A 21,527-nucleotide genomic window follows, 5' to 3' on the forward strand; every position below is an offset into this window, starting at 1 on the left:
CATTGATTTTTAAAGCTGTCTTCACAATGGATTGTAATTAGCTTTGTGTATAAATCATAAAAATTGAAATTTTTATATACTCAGATTAACTGAAAAGGACATAAAATATTAATTTGCATCATTCAAAAGAAATACTTCTATGTTCCCTCTAAAGATATTCAGCATAAATTATTGGAAGAAATAGCTTTAGATGCCTTTTCCATAAGTATTCTTTTTCACATTTGGGAATTGAGCTGAAATGAGCCCTGACAAGCAAGAAACCTATCTACTAGTTCACTACTAATATTGCCAAAATGACAGACCTATGAGAAGGGACATAGCAAAATCTGAAAAGCAGCATTGGAGTTTGTTCCACTGGAAACAAATCCATTGTATTTCACACAATAAAGCAGCATGGCTTTTTCTGTTTCACTTTAGCCACAAAAAGCTTTAATTAAAATAAATTATACTTAAGAGTCACAGAATAGTTGTTATGGAAATTGTGCATGCCAGCCACCGTAACAGGGTTCAACTCTAGGTTTCCACTGAATCGGTAAGCCAAGAAGAGATTCTTTTATATAAGTCCTTTTCATTAACAGCAACTATAGCTTGAGCTGGGTGCCTCCAAAGAGAGATCCCAAAGAAAGAAATCCCTGAGCAATTATACACTCACATCTAAGTTCCCTACCCCTCATGCGACAGCTTGGACCAATAGTAATATTAAGGTCTGGGGTCTTCCTGTTCTTCATTGAGTCCATTCATTGTCTCTAGATGGGCCGTTTCTTTTCTTATCTCTGAGGCTGCAGCTTCTGCTGAGATGGTAGCTTCCTTACCGTCAGCTTGAACCTGCTCTGGGTCCTTCTTTTACTTAACTAGGCAAAAGTTCAACATATCTAGGTGAAAGTTCACAGCTTGTGGCCTCAGGTTTCTGCAAATTTTGCTACTTATGCTAAGCAAGGTGTAAGTAGTATACCAAATCACACAACATAGTTTAGGTTGGAAAAGCGTGCTGAGGGCCGTCTTGTTCTCCTTGTGCGTAAAGCAGGACCAGCTTCAAAGTTACTCAGGTTGCTCAGTACCTTGTCTGGTCAAGAGTCACAGCCCCATAAAACACAGGATGTAATCCTAAGTGTCCCCACTCTCTGAAATTAGAATGACACAATGCAGAGGGGAGCATCCTTTTAAGAAGTGCATTATATTTTTCTTTCCTGCATTAGAGGTGCGCTAGCAAGACATTCAGTGGGAAGTGAGGGATAAACACACAATTTCTCCTGCTGGCTGCTCAGTCACACGCAGCCCGCGAGCCAGCTGGTCCTGGTGCCTAGCTTCTGCTGTCACCCAAAAACTGCTCCACGCACAGCTGGGAACAGGGAGTTACTGCAGGAGAAGTTACTTCTTCAGGAGCACGTACCTTCTCCCACAGAAGTGGTTCCTCAGTCCTGCTGAGTCTGTAATTCAGCCTGAGCCAGGAGCTGCTGTGTCGAACAGCCCTGCCTCCCAGCACACACCTTCACTGGAGGATGCTGGATGGTGTGGTCTACACCTGCACAGGTGAAAATACAGTTGCAATTCTGAATCATTTTTAAAAGGACGGAAGAGTTTCTTCACAGAAAAACTGCACTTGGCTCTAAGTAGACAGTATGTCATGGTCCTGCAGTTCTCGCTTCTGTGAAAAGTGACTTTGTTGAACACACGTTCAGGACATATTGGCTAATTTTCCAACTTCTCTTAGGCACCCTGGAAAGGATTCAGAACTCGGCTCACTGATCTCACTAAAAAGGAAAAATCAGCAATATACTTCGCTCTACAGGTATTTTACCTTTACATTTTCCACCTTGCATGTAGCAATAGCACCTTTTGATTTGTAGATGATAGGCCTACAAGTCAAATCCTACTCCTCTGTTCTGGGAAATATTGTGTTTATTTCCTCTGTGAAGGCACCTGCATCTTCAGACCAAAGTCTTCTTTGATGCTGCTGTTGCACTATATGTCCAGAGTTGCCCCGAGGTACTTCATTGCACATATGAGCTTATGAATTAATGTAAAAATATTCAACTTAGTACTTTTTATTTATAAATGCTCTATCTATTGAAGTTATAATCTCTAAAATATTTGCATGTGACAAACCATGTCTAAAATACAAGTATGTGGCTATTATTTGAATTATTAACTATAGTGATGTAATAGCCTTACTGTACATTTTATGCTAATTTTTGTGTCACCTGTGTTCCTTTCACTGAGTACGTAGACAGATTCAGAAGTTACAGTTAGGGAAAGAAGGAAACTTTTTTTCAACACCTGAGAACCTCACAGAGTTCTGTAGATAAAAGAATAATTATGAGAGCACACCACTTAACAACCAGGGTTGTTAGCCGGTGTCAGAAGTGCCAACTCATGTTACATGATGAGCTTGATCCAAAAAGCTAAGATGTAGCATAGTCAGACCTACTATGTCTGACTCAGAAAAACCTACTATGTTAAAGATAAGCCCTATTTTTTTCCATTGTTACCGTTAGTTGCTCAGGTTTGGCACAGTTGGAGACAGTACAGTCCAGAAATTCACACAACCACACTGCCTTGTTGGCACAGCAGAGCTGTGGCATTCCTTATGAACTTGAGCTGGTATATCCAGATGGAGCTGCCTTCCCCATTACATTTTACTGTTCTCCACCTATGCAGTATGGACATGCCCTGAGATTTGTAGGCAGTTTGTTGCCTGGGAAGTATACATTTCTGTCTTTTACATTTCTGAAGTGGGTCATTTTAAATAAGAAGCTGTAACTTTTATGTTTATTTTACAAAACAAAATGTTGCTTCAGGTTTTTTTCTTTTCTTTTTTAATAAATGTTGGAAAGAGACGAATACTGAAAGACAGCCATTTACTGTCACTGAAGCTGCATGTGTAGGCATAGCAAAGCAGCATGAATTCTGATTGCCAGAAAGTTGCACTGAGCATCTTCCGTGAGCTGTTGAAACCAGGCCAATGTTACTTCTGCAACAATTTTTATTTCACTTGCTTGTCCTTGTAAATCAAAATGAAGAGCTAACAGACTATCAAATATATTTTGCATTATTACATAATAACACTATATTGAGATATGCTAATCAAATAACCCAGCTTGGGTTATTTATTTTCAATGGAATGGATGAGAAGCGATGCAGTACCCCATCCTTAATCTCTTCAGGGAAACACCTCAAATGCCTGACATAGGAGTGACATTGACAGGTTCTGAGGAGATCGTCCACCAATCTCGCAGCAAGATAAAAGGATGCCAGCAGTTACTGCTCAGGAGGCTGTCAATTAATAAACAGATAGCAGGTATATCTTTTGACTTGTGTTTGACATTTACATTATCTCTGAGTTAGGGAGAAAGGGAGCCTTTCAGCTCAAAAATTGTTTTCAACCTGTTAAAAAATAAAGTTTTATTTTCAGCTAACTGAATACACCAATGAAGCTCAACTTATTTCCACTTATTGCTACTGTTCCTATTAAATAGACATAGCTCACTGTGACTTATACTATAAAAGTTATGCATCTTACTGAGAAGCGTTCATTAATCACTTCCTCTGTTCACACTGAAACAGCTATGATAATCAATTCTTATTTGCACAGCTGTGGTATGAATAATTTCAAAATTTTGCTTCAATTGTTCTTCTGTTCTGCTGAAAAATGGTTTCAGAGAACTAAGGGTGTTTCTCATGTATGTATGGAATGTACATACAAGAATGGCCAAGTGTTATTTGGAATACTTAACTACATAAAATTCTGCTGTAGAAATGAAGATTAAGTCTGCTCTCCATCTTCTACGTTTGCACACTGCTTAAAAATTAAAATTTGCTTTTGTCAAAATATAAAGAGATAGATATTTTAAAAGTGTGTAATGGCTTTTTGTGGCTAGAATGTAGCCAAGGTACCAAAGCAAAGGGAAGATGGATAAATATGCAAAAGATTTTATAAGGAAGATAATGTTCTGCTACAACACTGTATTTCTTTCTGAGGAGCGATCAAAACTGCATCTTAAGCAATGGATCAGATTGCCCAGAGAGGTTGTACAGGTGCCAGCTTTGGATTTTTTCAAGACTTGACAGGACCTCAGAGCTGATCCTGCTCTGAGCAGGAGATTGGACTACAGACTTCCTCAAGTCCCTTCCAACTTCATTTATTCTATTTATGATCCTGAATTTTATGCACCTAAAAAAAAAAAAAATCCTAAATAGGAGGGAGAGAAATATTTCAGCAGGGAGATTCTTTCTGTCCAATGGAGATCTCTGAATTCAAGCAGAAAGGACCATCCCTCAACAGAAAAAATGGAGCAACTATTTTCTGTAGTTGACCACAGACTAATTATCTGATCTTTGATTCAGAGCTTCCACTTTGTCTTGCCGCTGAATTCAAAGCCAGTTGTATTTCCACAGCCAGTGCCAACAAATTTTATTTATCTTTTTGTATGGCAAATCATAAATTGTCACAGTTCAAGATGAAACAAGTACAAGCTATTAAGAGTTCGCCTTTAAACAATAGCAGCCTCTTCAATATGAATATAATACAAACTGTAACACAGCAACTTTATAGGAAAGCAAATGATAGATTAGGGCAAGGTAGATGCATCCATCATCACAAATACACAGTATCACATGGAGTTATGAAAAATGGGTGGTAAATGTATATATATGGGGAAAGTGCTTAGTAAATTTCAGTTTTGGCTGAAGAAACAGCAAAAAGCAACTTGTTGGTAACTCCTTTAACCACACAGGATTGTTAGGGTTGAGTTTGCTTTGGTAGATGGTCAACATAAACAGCTGTAGCCTATTCTGTGCAGAACAAGTGTAGTGTGAGTTCTAAGTCCATCAAGTGCATTTTGAAGTGGATGAAGTGAAGCATTTGCTATGGAGTGATGGAAGTGTCTTTTATCAGTTCATCACATGTGTTTTTACTTTCTATGGATGCAAGACTTTGACCGCATACATGTGTTATTAGCACAGAAATACAAGGAGCCCAGACTTACTCATCTGTACAGTACTTCAGCCATGCCATCCCTGTTAGCAGCAACAGCTTCTGAACTGTCAATATGAAAGAAAAAAGCTGCTTAGATATATTCTTAGATTAGATTTCTCCATATAAAAGATGCTGAATTTTGCTATTTCTAATGGCCTTACACATGAACCAAAAGAATTACTCATGTGGTTTTCATTTCTACAGAGGCATACCAAGGTTGGACTATTAGTCTTGGTTGGCACCACCAATGTGTAACAGTGGTACCTGAGAATCATCTGACATAACAACACAAATTTCTAAGAATATGTCCAAAAAAGGTCAAACACAAAGGCCCCAGACTGAATTTACATGTAAGTGACCCTCAGGAACATCTTTGTCATACTTTCAGATGATAAAGACCCAGCAGCATGTTAAGTAGTCATTTTGTTTGGTCAGATTCTGTTTGAGAACACCTGGCAGACAGACTCCTTTTGTTTGTACATATGCTGTTATACTGACCAGTCCTGAGCGCTAGCAACCCAAACTACACAATCCATAGCCTGTTCCCTAGACTAGTGCCCTACTAGTCTCCTGCCACCCACACAGCACCTTTAAACAGTCACAAAATGATTGTGAGCAAAATAAATCAAGGTGTATGCAGCAGCAAGATGTTCCAGGTTTCAGCTTCAAGTTCCATGAGTCACGTTTCGGAAAAGGTAATACCCCCTATTTTTAATACATCTGGAGGATTCTTCTTCTAATAACTACGCGGCGCTACTCTGTATTCACATCCCACAGTACTGCTCCAGAAGCACCCACATCAGCCTCCCGTGGCTTTGCTACAGCTGAGAAAGAACCAAGGGAAGTGTAGCAGCTTTATTAAGGAAATGGAATTACTACTGAGATTTCCAAAACAGATATAAAAGAAGTTAGACCACAGCCTGAAAATTGTTAGCAGAAGTTAGGTAGAGGCATGGTTCTAGTGAAGCTCATGTTTATTGAGGAAAAAAAATATGTAGATAGGAAGAACATACCTGAAAATAGAAATTGGTTTGGAAAACTTTCACTTGGCAGGGGAAGGCAATAAATTACTTCCCCTTTCCACCAACCGCTACATAGGAATACATACACGTATTCTGTATGAGGCTGCTGACACTTAGGTAACACCTCAGTTACCATTTTTAGCCTGGCGAAGGCCAAGGAAGAACAGCCATTTAGAGGCAAACGCAGGCAGAGAGGCACTGCGCAGCGTGGGGAGCGTCCGTGCAGGCGGCTGCTGTCCCGGCGGCGGGATAGGACACCACCGCCTCGCCCCTCCTCAGCCGCGAGCGGCCGCCGCGCCTCACACCGCTCGGAGAGCGGCACAGCCCCGCAACTGAAACCTAAAGAGAGCCAACACAAAACCCACGCTTGTAAAACAACCCAAAAATTTACAGAAACCAGTGGAAACGCCCCCGCGCCAGGAGACTGGCCGCCGGCCGCGGGCAGGGCGGGAAGCGCCTGAGCACAGCCCAGCGGCCGGAGGTACGGCCCCTCCCGCGCTTGCGCGGCCGCTCGAGCCACTCGGCGTTCCCGCCCGTGCTCCGCCCCCAGCGCCGCGTGTCACCCCGCGAGGCTGGCTAGCCCCGCTATTTATTTGGCGTCAGCTCCTGATTGGTTCCTGGCCTGGCCAATAGCGCTATAGCGAGGGCACAGCACAGCCAGTAGAAGCAAGGCCGAGGCTGTGTGGGCGGGGCAGCAGTGCGCACGCCGAGGCGGAGCGGGCCGCGGGAGCCGTGGAGGGTGGCAGCAGCTATGAGCAGCCCTCGCCGCCCTCTCTTCCTCGTGGCGAGCCGGCCGGCGCTGCCTGCCTTACTCCTCGTCCTCTTGTGTGCCCAGCCGTGCCCCTGCGGCAAGGCTCCAGCCTCCTCCCAGGCCGTGACGGCCCGGCTGGCGGTGAAGTGGCCGGCGACCCCGTTGCTGCTAGAGGCGAGGTTCGTGCAGCCGCCGCCTCCCGCCGCTGCCTCGCTGGGCCGGGGAGGGCAGGGCCGGGCCGGGCAGCGCAGCCGCGGCGGCGCCTCCCTGCGCGGTCCCGTGGGGCGGGGGCGCCGCGCTGAGGGGGCGCGAGGAGGGGGCGGCCCGTCCTGTCCCGCTCCCCGCTGCGCGGGCTGAGGGGAGGGTGGGCTGGCGGGAGGGGGCGGCTGCGCCCCCTTGCTCTCTCCCTCTTTGAGAGCGTGTGTTGAAGTACTCCTTTGGTGTAAAGCTTAGCTGTGTTCTCCCTTTGTGAGGCGTTACGGATACTGCTGGCGGTTTTGAGTTGCTATTTAAGTCGGCTTGTATTTAACCTCCTCGGGCGTCTTGCCGGTTAGGTTGAGGAGATGCGATGGGCCGATCTACTCAACCGCTACGTTCTGCTGAGTAACGGTATTGCTTCATCTCACCCCAATTAGTTTACTCTCACTCAAGATAATTATGTGTAAAGGTATTTGTGAACATGTGAAACTATAGTAGTAAAACGTCTTTTTTAAAAAAAGGTACTGTCAATTATAATTGTATTTTCAAAATAGGAAGTGAAAATGTTTTCCAGTGTTACATGTTTGTGGCTCCCCTGCCAGATTGGGTTTAAATCTTTTTTGGTTTGTTTTTAAACTTACTTGTTCGGAGAACTCCCATGAAAGGGAGAACTGCAAGTTTCTGTAATCAAATAAATGGCAATCTTCCAAAGTAAAGATTAGAAAACAGTACACTCATGCTAGCAAGTAGATCTTTCTGGCAGATGTAAAGAGGGGGAAAAGCAACTGATTTTCCTTTATGAAAAATCACAGAACTTAAAAAGCGTTACTGATAAATTAAATAATAGTATTTGGAAGGAAGCAAACCATACCTTTATGTTTTGTAAGGATTACCCCATCTTTGAAAGTGATCTAGAGATTGGGAGCCTCCCCAGCATAGCGCTGTAGATACTGTCATCAATAAAAGCTTGTACTTTAATTAAGAACTGTAACCTGGCAGTGGAAGTGGTTGAGTCGCCATCCTGGGAGGTATTTAAAAGATGCATAGACGTGGCACTTGGGGGACATGGTTTTGTGGTGGGTTTGGCAGTGCTGGGTTACCAGTTGGACTCAATGATCTTGAAGGTCTGAGTGTATGGTTCTTATTATTAAATTTAGTCACTATTAAATAAAGTTTGTGTGCTGAACTGATTTTATTTATAACAGCATGTTGTGGAAAAAGTAAAATTTTGTGTTTATTTCTGTATCAGAGAATGGTCTGCTTGCTTTACAGCTCTGATGGTTAAGTTCAGATTGGTAGTATTTTGTTCAAAATTTCTTTTAACCAAATATATACCACTGTTCAGTCTTTTATGCTACAGAGGTGTTAGATGATCATTGAATACTTAACACTTGGTTGTTGCTAGTTATTTGTTATTTTAAACAGCTGAAGATTTTAACTGTGGTACATTTTTGGACTAAATAAACCTATGGACAATTCATTTTTGTTTTTTAACAGTGAATTTATTGCAGAAGATGGTAATGAGAAGTTTTGGCAATTCTTGGAAACTGTACGAGAATTAACAGTTTATAAACAAGGAGGTAAGTTAAACAGCATGCTAGTTTTAATACATTAACTTGCACCGTATTTAACTTTTAAACATCAAGCTAACACATTAACTAGTTCCAATCAGGTATAGCCTAACTCTTCCACTGTTCCTTACTAGGCGGTTTTCTTTCAGAAAATTGTAGCATATTTCCACCTGAGAGCTCTACCTGTAGAGGAGTTATAAAAGCAAGGAAGATGAGATGGACCGATCTGTTAACATTATGGAACAGAAATGTAACACTGCCTTGTTAATGGCTCAGCAAGAGCTTGTAGGATATTCAGACTTCATGTTTTGTGTAAAATGGACGTTTGTAGGGGAGAGAATCCCACAAATAACTAAAAAGAGAATGCTAGCTAAAGTAAAAAATGAAAAGAATGACCGAAAAAGGTTTAATACTTCTATCCTCCCTTTCTCAGTTTCTCTGTGACTGTTTTCTAGCAGCAATACTGGTGTTTCAGAATAAATATTTATCACTGTCAATACAGGATTAAAAAAGCTTTGCATGCTTAGACAGAAGATTACTAAGTTGTTAGAAGTTTGGAGAGAAGAAAGCATAAAATCCAACAAACGAAGCGTAAATGAGCCATCCCGGAAGATACCTGGGAGAGCAGTTTACTAGGAATGACCATTATATCTAAAAATTTGGAAATCTATCAGGCTTTACAACAGGTTGGTGGGTATTAGACTTCCTTGGTAGGTCAATAGATGAACAAGGTGAAAAAAGCTTCAAAACAAGGTAGGGCAGTTTGATTTTGCTCTTCACTTCAGAATGGTACAGCTCTTTAGGCATGGGTGTGAGGACCTTACACTAGAAGACACTTCAGGTAAATTGAATGTTACATTAATAGTCAAAAGCTAATAAATCGTAGAAAGATCATGCAGGAAATGGCAGTGAGATGACAGAAATGAATCCTTATTATGTGAAAAATGCTGTAGATGGGAGGGAGAACTTCAGGAACAACACACATCAGCAATCATAACTGACTGAACACAAGTTCAAAAGAGATTGGTGTCTCTGTGGATAAGTCAGTGAGAATGTCACCTGAGTGCTCAGCAATGCCCAAAGTGGCTGATAGGCTTAAAAAATTAGTAGGGAAGGCACAGGGACCCACATGGTAAACAACATTTTGCTGCTTATGACTGGTTTTTTTGTTATAAAAAACTGGGGGTTTATAACTGCTTCTTTTATAACGGTGTTGTTATAATTGCTTTTATGTTAAGTAAAGCATGATGTTCTACTTTACTGTCTCCCTCTATTTTCCTCTTCATTTCTTAAGAAAGGATATAGTAGGAGCAGAAGACGTACAAAGAACTGTAATTATAGTTGTGGGATATCAACTGGAGAGGTAAAAAAAAATAATTACTGTGAGCTGATCAAAACTGGGGATGATCTGAGGTCAGAAGTATAAACAAAGCAAGAGAGAATCACTGAGAACAGTAGGCCTGAATGGTGTATGTTGCTTGGAGCCATTCTATGTAAGAGCATGAGGACGTGCAAAATGGAAGTAGGTACAGAATTTGACCTGTGGTTGGCTGCTAGTAGCATTTGTTGAGGCAAGTACTATTGACTCATGGTGTTTAAAGCCTTTCTTTTTAAGGCACAGCATGGTGGCATGAGGTATACCCTCTGCAAGGTTTTCAATGACACAGAACTGGGAACAGAAGTTGAGAAGCTGGAGGGTAGGGCTGCCATTAGAGGGGCCTTGGCATGCTGGAAAGCTAGACCAACAGAAATGGCTGGAAGTTCAGCAAAGGTGTTTTACAGACTCCTTCCTGCATGTGGGCTGGAATAAATTCTGCAGCAGTGTGACCTGGGCACTGACTGAGTAGAAAGTGTTTTTTGAGGAACAGATCTGAAGATTTTTCTCAACAGGGAGTTGTATTAATTTTTTTTTTTTTTTTGCTTGAGAAGGCCAACTACATGCTGGGCTGCATCAGCACATGTAGCCAGTAGGTCAAGAAACATGATTATTGCACTGTATGTGGCACTTGTAAGACTACCTCTGGAGCACTGGGCCCAGTTTGTGCCTCCCTGTTAAAAGACAGACAGACAAGATATACTGGAGGAAGTCTAGGAGAGGATCACCACAATGGCTGGAGAACTGGAGTAGACTTCTGAGGAAAGGCTGAGAGAACTGGGTTTTATTCAACCTGAGGAACAGAGGAGTAAGGGGAGACCTCGTGTCTCAACTTCCTGATAGAGAGAAGATGGAACCAGACCCTTCCTGAAGGTACACAGTAATATGAAAAAAAGCAATGGGCACAAGCTGAAATGTGAATATTTTGGTTAGATACTAGGGAAAACATTTCTGCCATGGGCTTGGGCGAACACTGGAACAGGCTGCCCCAGGAGGCTGTGGAATCTCCCTTCCTGGAGGTACTCAAAACTCTGCGGAACAAGGCCCTGAGAAACCTAATCTAGCATTGAAATTAGATCTCCTCTAAGTAAAAATTTGGACTAGATGACCTCCAGAAGTCTTTTGGGTTGGTTTTTTGACTTTTGACTTGACTTTTTTGGGTTGGTTATTTTTTCTGTGAGTGGTTCAGGTGCAGCTGGTATTGCCTTGAGCCAGGACTGATGTATTGGTTGATGTGTCAGTGTGCTTTCATCAGCCATTTCTTGTCTGCTTACTTGGACCAACTTTCCAAGGAATTTGAAGCTTTAGTATTATTAATTATTAGTGGCACAGATGTCTGTTGAAACCGTCTGTTAGCTACATACTTTACCTATTTCACCTGGATAAAATCTGTGTGATTGAGAATAAATTTATTACCAGTAGTATGATTTGCATGGCCTGTCTTGCCAATAAAGTATTAGATACTGGTAGTGGGGAACCTTGAGAATGTACTAAGATATTCCTTTAAGTCTATTAAGCAATTGATGTGTATGTTTGTCATTTTGGCAAACAAACTCCTGTGTTTATAATGCAGGAAGTGTCAAAGTTCTGACATCAGACGGTTTTCCTAAAAGTCAAGTTCATAGTTGTAATAGTATTGTACAAGCAATATGAACAGGATGAGAAGGATAGACTCAGTTTTAGAGGAAAAGAAAATGGTTATTTAATGACAAATTACATCACTATTGATTCTTCCAACTTAGAGCATCTTACTGAATTCAACATGATAAGTATGAAATAGAAATATTATGAGCATCATATGTATCCAGCAATAGTTAAGCCTCTTCCAGTAGGGAAGTCTGCATTAGACACCTTGTAGTAAAATGGTCAGCTAGAGTGAAGAATACTGAAACAGTGGAGCGGTGTAGTTACTGGGAGGTGTGTAACAGTATACCGCTGGGTGGAAGTTGGTTCTGTAGATGGTGTGGAATAGGTTTGATCTTAGCTGTTGTGTGTCAAGACACATTGACATAGAGAGATGGTCATGATGCATTGAGGCTGAAGTAACAGTAACTGCTTGAGCAAATTAAAGTATCTCACCTGAAAAGGATTGGTTACAGGGACTGACTTCTCAGTTCTGCTCTGGATGATACCTAGATAGGATGGATAACTGGTAAACAAAAGCATTGCTTTTAAATAAAAAGAATTTCTAGATTTGAAGCTGAAAAACTGGGTTTATAGGAGAAGTGGATGATAGACATGTATCCCAACCTATATCGAGTATTTCAGAAGAGTCATGAAATATTAAAGCTAAAAGGCAACTTAAATCAAATATGGTGGCTTTTTCTTTTTAAATCATTCCTTGGGTGCTTTCCAATCCATTGCTTATCAGTTCTCAAAACATTATTTTAAATTTAGAATAGTCAAATCAGCATTTGTTAACTTAGATAAAATATTTAGCCTTAGCAAATTAGGTCTAGTAATTTGGGTTTATCTGGGTACCTATGATATATGTAGCAATTTAATGGATTTGGTAGGAACTATGTATGTGGAATTTGGTAAAGCATTTAGTCTGTTAATATGTTTGCTTGTTCTAACATTTTCTTTAATATGAACTCAAATCAACTTGGCCATTATTGAGGTTATACACTATGAAAAAACAAAGTTAATTATGCGATACAGTATATTAAATTAGATTGAGGTCTTCAGGTAGCACAGACAACGTTGTGTACATCTATTTAATATGCAGCATGCTTGCTGCCTGTCTTGTGCAACTTTTGGAAATGTAGATGATGGTGTTTTGGGCTGCATGTATGTTATAAAGAAATCAAAGCTGCAAAAAATTCATATTAAGACCAGAACAGTTACAAAACACTGAAGATTACATTTTAAACTTGCTGCAGCTTTTGTATCCCAAAAGGTTAATTTAGAAACACAAAGTGAAGGTGAGTAGCCAGTTCCCTGCCGATTAATTATAGCTTGAGTGTTTACTGTGTTCCCAAGTGGTTCAGTTTATGTATTGAATTTTCAGCAGCCTCTTAAATATGTATTTAACCCCCCCCCCCAAAAAAAAAAAACAAAAAACCCACTAAAAAAACAAACACACAAACATACATATAAAGACCAATCATGTAAATTACCTTTTGTGATCTAGAAGACTAGATTCACAGTCTAGGAGAGTTATTCACAACTAAATTAAATATTTTTTACGTACATATCAACCTTGAAGATTTAAGAGGAATCAGTCTGCCAAGCATGGCACTTCTGTAATAATGCAATAAAAAGGTATTCTTTCTCTACTGGCATCTTGCTTGAATGTTATAGGGATTTGCCTGGCCAGTGATTGCTTGAACTGCTGTTACCTGGGCTTTCTAATTCCCTGGCTGATCTATAGAAAAGATATATGCATCTATGCAGTTGGAACAATCCCCATACTCCCATTCCCTAAAAATAATGATCCCAGCATCCTGTGGTGTTGTGACCAATTATGTTCGTTATGTTTAATCTCCCTACCTCCCATGCCTCAGTACTTTGAATTCTCCTGTGGGCCACCAGCATATATTCAGATTAATTTTTTGCTGCATCTGTGGGGGATCGGAGGAGCTGTGATGCAGACCTTACTTTCCTTTTGTGACTGTCCTGATCATCTGCTTTCAATCTAACTGATTTGAGATACCGCTGTGGGTTGCTGATAGTAAATGTCGATGTTTAAATAGGAGTCTGCTTAGCTAGCTGTTCAGTTCTTGTTGTAGTCAATCTAATCAATTTAGCTACAGTTCTTGAGAGCACTATTCAACTGACAAATTTAGGCATCTTTAGAGGGAGCTAAATAGCTTTTCAGATTTTGTTGGCTGCTAGGCTATATCTCTCTTGGCTAGGATGGATTTTACAGAAATGTTGTTCATACACATGTGTTCGCATGTCTGCAGTCTAGAGCTGTATTCTATTAATGTCTCATTTATTTATTTTTAAATCAACTTTGTTAATGATTTTAGTGGTAATAATGCTATCATGCAGCATTTTATGACCAGAAACATCTGTTTCTCCATGGTTCCCTGTAACATCCTAAGAAATTTATTACGACTTCTACTCTTTGGCATAGAGTGCAATGTTAAAATGTGCCTGGAGAGCAAGTAGTTACTAAGTTTCAAGGAACAAAGACTATATGAAAATAAATTTGTGAAACTGAAGCCATAGTTTTGTGTGTAATAAACTTAAAAAAAGGTTTTGCACTAGGTGGATCATGTAGCATTTGGTGTGAATTAATTTATCTTGCTGAAGTTTAAAGTACGATTGTACTCTGAAAAAAGCCAGCAGCATTAATGTCAGTTGAAGCCGTAGGAATGGATGTATGATTTGATAAATGTAACCTTGTCAATATGTAATGCAATCATTTCTGAAGGTACATGACAAATTATCTTTTTTTAACTCATTAAAATCATAATTGTCTTAATCATCTTCCAGAGCAAAAATGTCAGTTGTTTTATATATGGCACTGAAAGCACAGCTGGAATTCGTAAACCAAAGAACTTACAGACTTGTGGTAAAAATATTTTATTGAGGCAGTACCTTTACAATTGTATATTTAATAACTCTTTGTTGTATCCAGTGGGATGTTATTTGGGGCTGAGTGGAAAGGCAGAAGTTTCAGATTGAATTTTTATTGTTGTGGAGATAATTTGAAGAAAATTTGGAAGTGTAGTTACTGGAAAGATGTTTCAGTCTGGAAGTATTTGTCACTTCCAGATTTTTACATTCACTGCTTGGAGTGCATGAAGCCAAATTTATCTCATTTGGGTTCTACTAGGGCTGTGTGTAGGTTTAGAAAACACAGATGAAGGTTTTCTGTCCATTGAATTTAATGTTAGACTGTGATGATCATAGAGAATTTATGGGAAGGCAGCTTTCTGGAAATGCAGATCATACCCTTTTGTAATATTTATTTTTTTTTTCTAGTGAATTACAGCAAACTCAACCTTTCTAAATAATGAGTTTTAAGAAGGAGGAAAAGGCCTAGAGGCTTTAAGAACAAAAGGAGGTTGGGGTTCTAAAGAGGAAAGTGAAAGGACAGGAAGTGCTCAGTTATAAAAATTGTATACAGAACTGCTGGGAGCAGTTAATGGGTATTTCCAAATCTATGGCAGGGCTGTTGTATGTGGTCTAATGTTTTGCTGGAACCCAGGCCATGGTGAGGGAATGGCATTTTGATTGATGTACTCATTTGAGATCAGTACTGCTGAAATCTACTGCAGCTGGGGCAGGTAAAATCTGGCAGGTTAAGCCATGTGAGATGATTTTCACGCTGTGTTAAAAATTGGGTGCCACTTTGGACCCCTAAAGGGGTTTTCTACTGGGACGATTGTTCTACTTCCACAGCAAGAGCACCTTTAAAATTAGGTGTTGACGTAAGAACACAGATATCAAACTGTGGACAGCTAGAATGGCTCCTCCCTGCAACTTCTTTTCCCTTTGCTGCAAATATGAAAAAGATCTTGAATTACTGCAGTTTCCAGGTAGTATCTATCAATGTAAGTAAAACACATGCTGATTACATAGATTTGGTTGTTTGGGTTTGGGGGTGGGGGGCAGGGCAGGAACAGACATAAATTGGCAGTTCGGCACTGCTTCACATGGGTTCAGCTGTTCCTCCTGTGGAAGAGTAATCTCTGGAACAGGGATGGTGCACAGTGCTTGGTATGGTCACAGCTTTGGTTCTCCGACCCTAGTTTGTGTTCAAGAATATTATATAGTATGTTGTATACAATCTGATTTAAAGTTTTGGTGAGCATTCTTAAAAAGATACAGGTCTTTTTCACAGCTTCGTATTATTACAACCTTTTCTAATTAGGCTTCTTTGCTTCACAATCCAAGGACGACATGAGAATGTTCATTTGAATATGCCTCTAGAAGAAGAAATGAAGTTTAATTCTTTCCAAGCAATGTTTTTTATTGTCACTTCCGTCATTCCCAGACACCATCCACCTTTCTTCTTACTTGGAGTCCTAATTTTGGCCTTGAGGAGAGATATGAAGGGAGGGTGGAAGCCACTTCACACATTGCATCCATTCTCACACTCATGCTTATCATGTATTTTTAAGGAAGAAACAGGATATGTGAGAGTAGCTCAAAGTATGTCACCTTTAAAAGATTTTTATTTATGTAAGTTGCATGGTTAAGAGTGTTCTAAGACTAAATGTGAGGAAATAATTTGTAAAATAATGCTGGTTGAAAGTAACCAACCTTCAAAATATGCACTGAAAGGCTTACATAAGCTTGACAAATAAAAATAAATGAACAAGCTCTATTCAAGACTTTCCATATGGGTCTGCAGAGAGACATTATTGTCTTGAGTAGATTTTTATATTGCTGAAAATTATTTGGGTGTTAACTAGTGCTATTGTGCTCACTTTTGCATCAGGCCTTTAGAATTCATAGTAAAGGAAACAATCAGCAGTGGACAACATTCAAGACTTTAGAACTGCCAAGCAGCACTAATATAATACTTCCTTATTATGTAGCACAGGTAGATATGCCACATCATTTATGGCTAAATACTAAAAGTTTGTCTTTTTTTTTTTTCTTGTTTTTTTTCCCCAACAGATTCAGAGCATTCCTATTACAATTTAATCTTGAAGAAAGCAGGGCAATTTTTATCCAATTTGCAAATCAATCTGTTGAAGTTTGCACTTTCCATACGGGCATATTCTCCAACTGTTCAGACGTTTCAGCAGGTGACTGTATTATCTGATATATTTGGTATATGATTTGATATGGTATCTTGGCTGCAGAGTAAAGAATGTTTGTTATTAGAGTTCAGTAAAATGCATGCTGACATTATTTGGACTCAAACATGATCCATTTATAAAGGTGATGCTTTATAAGCTGGTTATATTAGTAGGAACAAATATTCATGTTTAATTGTATGGATAGCATTATTTTCAGCATAGAATTTTTGGAATTGTTCATTTGCAAAACTTGGGTTGTGGGAGTTTTTTGCATTGCTTTAAATGCAGACATTCCCAAAGTAGGAAATTTCCTGTAGCGTGAAGTCATTTGTATTTATTATTTAGTGGACTTCTCATCTCTTTCATTATTTTAGAATTTGAAAAGGTGAAAAATAGAATAGTCAAATACCTGCTTTGTTAATGAAAAAGTGGGAGGATGTAAATTCACTGTGCTTCTAGCCTAAAACTGCTACTCTTTTTAGCAATGCCACCTTCAAGATAAAGTGACAAATCCATGTATCTGAAAGGTAATAATCTGTAATAAAGTTAGGGTTTTTTTGTAAGTGTTCTCTGGAGGAATATCATTATCTCAGACTCTTCATCTTTTAATTTTTATCTTTCAGCTTGTGAATACCGAACCATTGATATGCAGTCATATGATTATGAGAATAGCTGAATATAGAGTTCAAAAAAAAGGGTTGGGGAGAGAACCAAAAATTGACGTTAATTTTTTGCGATGTATTGGTTAGCAGTCAAATCTTTGTACATTAATATGATTGCTGATAGCAACTAAAATTAAAAATATCTCAGAGTACAGGCTGTGATTTCAGCTTGAAGAGGAGATTTCTCAGCCCTGTCTTTACAGAACATAAATGGACTTGCATTTTCTGGGGTATGACTGCATTTGATAGACTATATTTCACAAAGGCTATATGGTCTTAATCTTCTAGTATTTTCCATTACTTTTTTCACATGTACCCAGTTTTGAATGGGCTTAATTAGAAACACAACTCAGTGGCAGCTGTTGAGTTATTTTAATCAAAGGGATGTGAGTTTAAGTTGAAGTGCAATCAAAGCATTCTGGTTGAGTATAATTGTTGAAATATTAGATTGCAGCTGATGAACCTCCACCAGAAGGCTGCAGTGCATTTGTGGTTATCCATGAGAAGCACACCTGTAAGACTAATGAAATAAAAAAGCTGCTGAAGAAGGCTACTAAGAGGTAAATGTAATGATCTGTTTTAAAAGGAAAAGTAGATTACTAAAGAGGAAAATACGTTATTGCGTATATACTTGCAGTATTTTGAAATTTTTTGTTCTGCTTAACTTGATAATGCCAAGCCCATCAATTCATGTTTACTGGATATTTAAAGACATACCCTTTGACAGGGTATGTTATTTTAAAAGAGTTACTTTTGGTTTTGAAATACTTTGAACACTCAATTGTAAATCAAAGTAGGCTTTTAAAACAAAATCATAGAGCTTTGCTCCTCTAACCACATGGATAATTTTGTATTTCTTCCCTTTTTTTTTTTTGGTATAGGATAGTCAAGTTTAAGTTACAGTGTACTTCCTATACAAACCTACCATTTAATGCATCTGAGACAGTACTGCTGCTGACAGATCTTTCCATACAGTCAGTGCCACTGCATTTGAGGTTTTCTGGATTGTGAGGGCTTGGCACAGGAGTGGAAGAAGAGTCTTACCTCAGCTGATGTAACCTTTCCTCACCTTGTGCTAGACTTTGCACCTATCAAGTTTTTCTGCAGACTTTGTCCTGTGGAAACTGGCATCAGTCCAGAATAATTTTGGGCTGTGAAGTAAAATATGAAAACCTATCAAAATAAGAAATAATAACAAAATAATGAAAGCAAAATGCTTAATCTCTATAAAAAAAAATTAATTTGTATTTTTTCAAGACCCGTATCTAACATCTATTTGTTTTTTTCTTGTAATGGTCAAGGTCACCATAATATACATCAGTGTCCATATCTTCAACAGTTCATGGAGATACATAAAGCTGAAAGATTTAGTAGTGCATGTTTCTTGGATTTTGCGTTCTAGCAAATATAAATTGGGGAAAAAAAGCCAACACTGAAAACTTAGAAATTTCTCTCTTTGGGGATGGTTGCTTCTGAAAACAATTTTGTGCTCTGAATATATGATTTGTGGTATTTTTGAAGTCCATTGATGCAATTACAGTGTACTAAATTGTTGTCTTTTACTTATTTAATAGCCAAGGCTTTTGCAAAAACTTCACTGTGTAGTTTGCAATATCCCTTTTTTAACTATTACAGTCAGTCTAGCAAATCTCTTACTGTATTACATAAATTATTTGTACCATATTTTGGCTTTTAAAATGACGTTGAATTCTTCTGGTCATATATTAAGGCATCATGGGACTCTAACATACCACAAAGTCTGAATATACTCTTCTAAAGCAGCTAACTGGATTCAGGACATTCTCCTTTCTGGAGATGCTATCCCCAAATTTACAAGATTCTGGAAGATCGATAGAATCCTGAAGTATTCAGAACTGAAGGAGTTAGACTTGCTAGAAATCATTAACTTTAAGAACTCAAAACAAAACTGAAGTTATTTCTATTGAGTTGTTCTTGTGTTTTGGTTAGTTTTATGTGCACCAGTCATACTACAACCTTCAGAGCTGCAGGGAAAAAATCTTGATAAATTTCCTCTCCTTTTCCCCACTCCAAAAGCAGTTGTGTCGCTCTAAATATTTAGAGTTCCTAGAGCTAGACTTTGAGAAAAAACATATTCACCTTCAGGTAATTGTTTCCACTGTTATTTCCAGTTGTACTGTGGGTAATGGATGCTTTTCATTGTGCTGGAGATGTTTAGCCTAGGTGAGGTAGATAGGGCTGTGCTTCTGTTCTTCCTTTTCTGTCTGGTGAACAAATGATACATGGGACAGTATACCTTCTCACTGTTGATTCCTCTCAACCAGTCATTCTTTTTCCTTGTGGCTTTTATGAAAAGACTTAGTTTTGTTTTATTGATTCCATTTTTATTTCAAACTATTTTCCTTTGTGTTTCATTTTATTTTTCTGTTTTCTGTCTTGGCATGACTTTTCCACAAGCCAGGCCAACTTAAGGTGGGCTTTCAGTCGTGTCATAAAGTTCCCCATATTGGATGAGGACACTAGAAATGTTCTGTGTTGGGGGATGATAGTTCCAGATCTCACTGGAAGAGAAAGAAGTCTGTAGTATTATTTTGTGCAGATCCATCAGCTCAACCGGAGATCCAGGAAGTCTCAGGCACTTTGGACTCAGGAGAGACGAAACAGTCTGCGTGTCAAGATCCAGGTTTTTCTTCATCCAGTCCTTTATGGAGCAGCTACTGTGATTTGCACACTTTCAGCCATGTTGCAATGGACTGCATAGCTGTAATTGGAAGTATTTTGTGTGGAGGTGCTGTGGGCTGCTCAAGGATTGTGGATGTGTCAAAGGAAGATCTTCAGTAGTTACATGGCTGGGATTGCTTATCTTGCTAATTGTGCAAAACACAATGCTAAGACTTCTGGGGCTGTTGCTGCCAAGAGCAGAAGTATTGATGGGAGTCATGTTTTGCTCAAAACAGTCAGTACCTTTGAAGGGTTGTCAGTACACGTCTTCTGTCCATCACATTTTTTCAGCATCCCATCTTGGCAACTATCTAGGCAAGCATATAGTTGCCTGTATTACACTAGTAACTGGTTAGTGAGTGCTGAATACCACATCCTTGTTGTTGTTGTTGTGCTTTGAGGGTTTTTTTTGTCTGCCCAACTGATGTTCCTTCCCTTTCAGGCAGCCTTCTCATGAGAATCTCTTACGGCAGGAAATTAATTAGCTTTCAGCTCTAAGAGCAAGAGAATAAATTCCTTCTCACTACTCTTCAGTGTTGAAGAAAAACAGAGAATGGAGGCTTATCTTGGATTTACAAGGGCTGAACGTTCTAACTCTCTGAAGTCATTATGCTAGCTCTATGCAGTGTTACTTTACTGCAGCACTTAATTTTTTAGTGAAGTGTGTTCGTTACAGTATAAAATGTGTCCTTTGAGACTGTCAGTGTTCAAGAAAGTCATGGTGGCACTTGGTACCCACCTTGTGAGAACAGGAGTCGTTCTTCCGCTATACATAGGTGAACAGTTGAGAAAAGATAAGCCCCTTGGTTTAGGTTTTCAGCTGTCTATAAATGGCTGTGGCCGTTCTTGTCCCTCTGGATATGAGAAGGAAGTAGAGCAAGGCACGTGCTATATGTGTGCTTTCATTGGGGCAAATCTGGATCTGTTCTTGAGCAGAGCTTATTCATTCAAGAGTTGTTTCAGAGTCCCTGATGGCACCTACTTTGTCTGTCTTGTCTTGTGATGACAGTGGGAAAGCTTGCCCGATACTTGTGACACTTGGCTGCATGCACCCAAGTTAATTCTCAAACCAGGCCCCTCCTTTTATCTGTGCCTTACAGATGTGGTCTTTGATTACATACCTACCAAGCTTACATGGAACGTTGATGGTAAGGCCCTGAGTAGCCTGATGCAAACTGGGCCTGCCTTGAGTGAGGGTTTGGAACAGGTGACCTCCAAAGGTCCTTTGCAGGGTAATTTATTCAGTGATTTTATATTGAAGATATTCCTAAACTTTGCATCACAGAAACTGTGGCATGTGGAGTTCTGCTCACACCTTTCTAGTATGACTTTTCAGTGAGCATCTGCTACACACATTTCTGTAGTGCATGTTGGATTAGAGAGGTCTGGAGGGAGTTTACTGGTCTACTGCACTGTTTACAGTGCAAAGGCAACTTTGAAAAAGAAGTGTACTCAATAATTAGCACCTTGAGTATATAATCATATCCTCTGTTACTTTTCCATCTTTGCCAGGTTTTATTCAAAAAATGTTTGCAGTCATCTAAGAAATCATTGCAGGTATAGAAAGCG

General features: G+C 39.4%; 1 protein-coding gene across 1 annotated transcript in view; it reads left to right on the forward strand.

Moving 5' to 3' along the window:
- Window positions 1-6,687: 6,687 nt before the first annotated feature.
- UGGT2 (UDP-glucose glycoprotein glucosyltransferase 2) overlaps window positions 6,688-21,527 on the forward strand; it is an 88,260-nt gene continuing 73,420 nt past the window's right edge. Inside the window, exons 1-4 of the mRNA XM_055802317.1 lie at window positions 6,688-6,927; window positions 8,444-8,526; window positions 16,472-16,602; window positions 17,706-17,818. Coding sequence (XP_055658292.1) covers window positions 6,749-6,927; window positions 8,444-8,526; window positions 16,472-16,602; window positions 17,706-17,818 — 506 coding nt within the window. The 5' untranslated portion in view covers window positions 6,688-6,748. The remainder of the gene's footprint in view (window positions 6,928-8,443; window positions 8,527-16,471; window positions 16,603-17,705; window positions 17,819-21,527) is intronic.

This window comes from Falco peregrinus, chromosome 4 (genome assembly GCF_023634155.1).
Source record: "Falco peregrinus isolate bFalPer1 chromosome 4, bFalPer1.pri, whole genome shotgun sequence".
In the NCBI taxonomy this organism is placed as follows: Eukaryota; Metazoa; Chordata; class Aves; order Falconiformes; family Falconidae; genus Falco; species Falco peregrinus.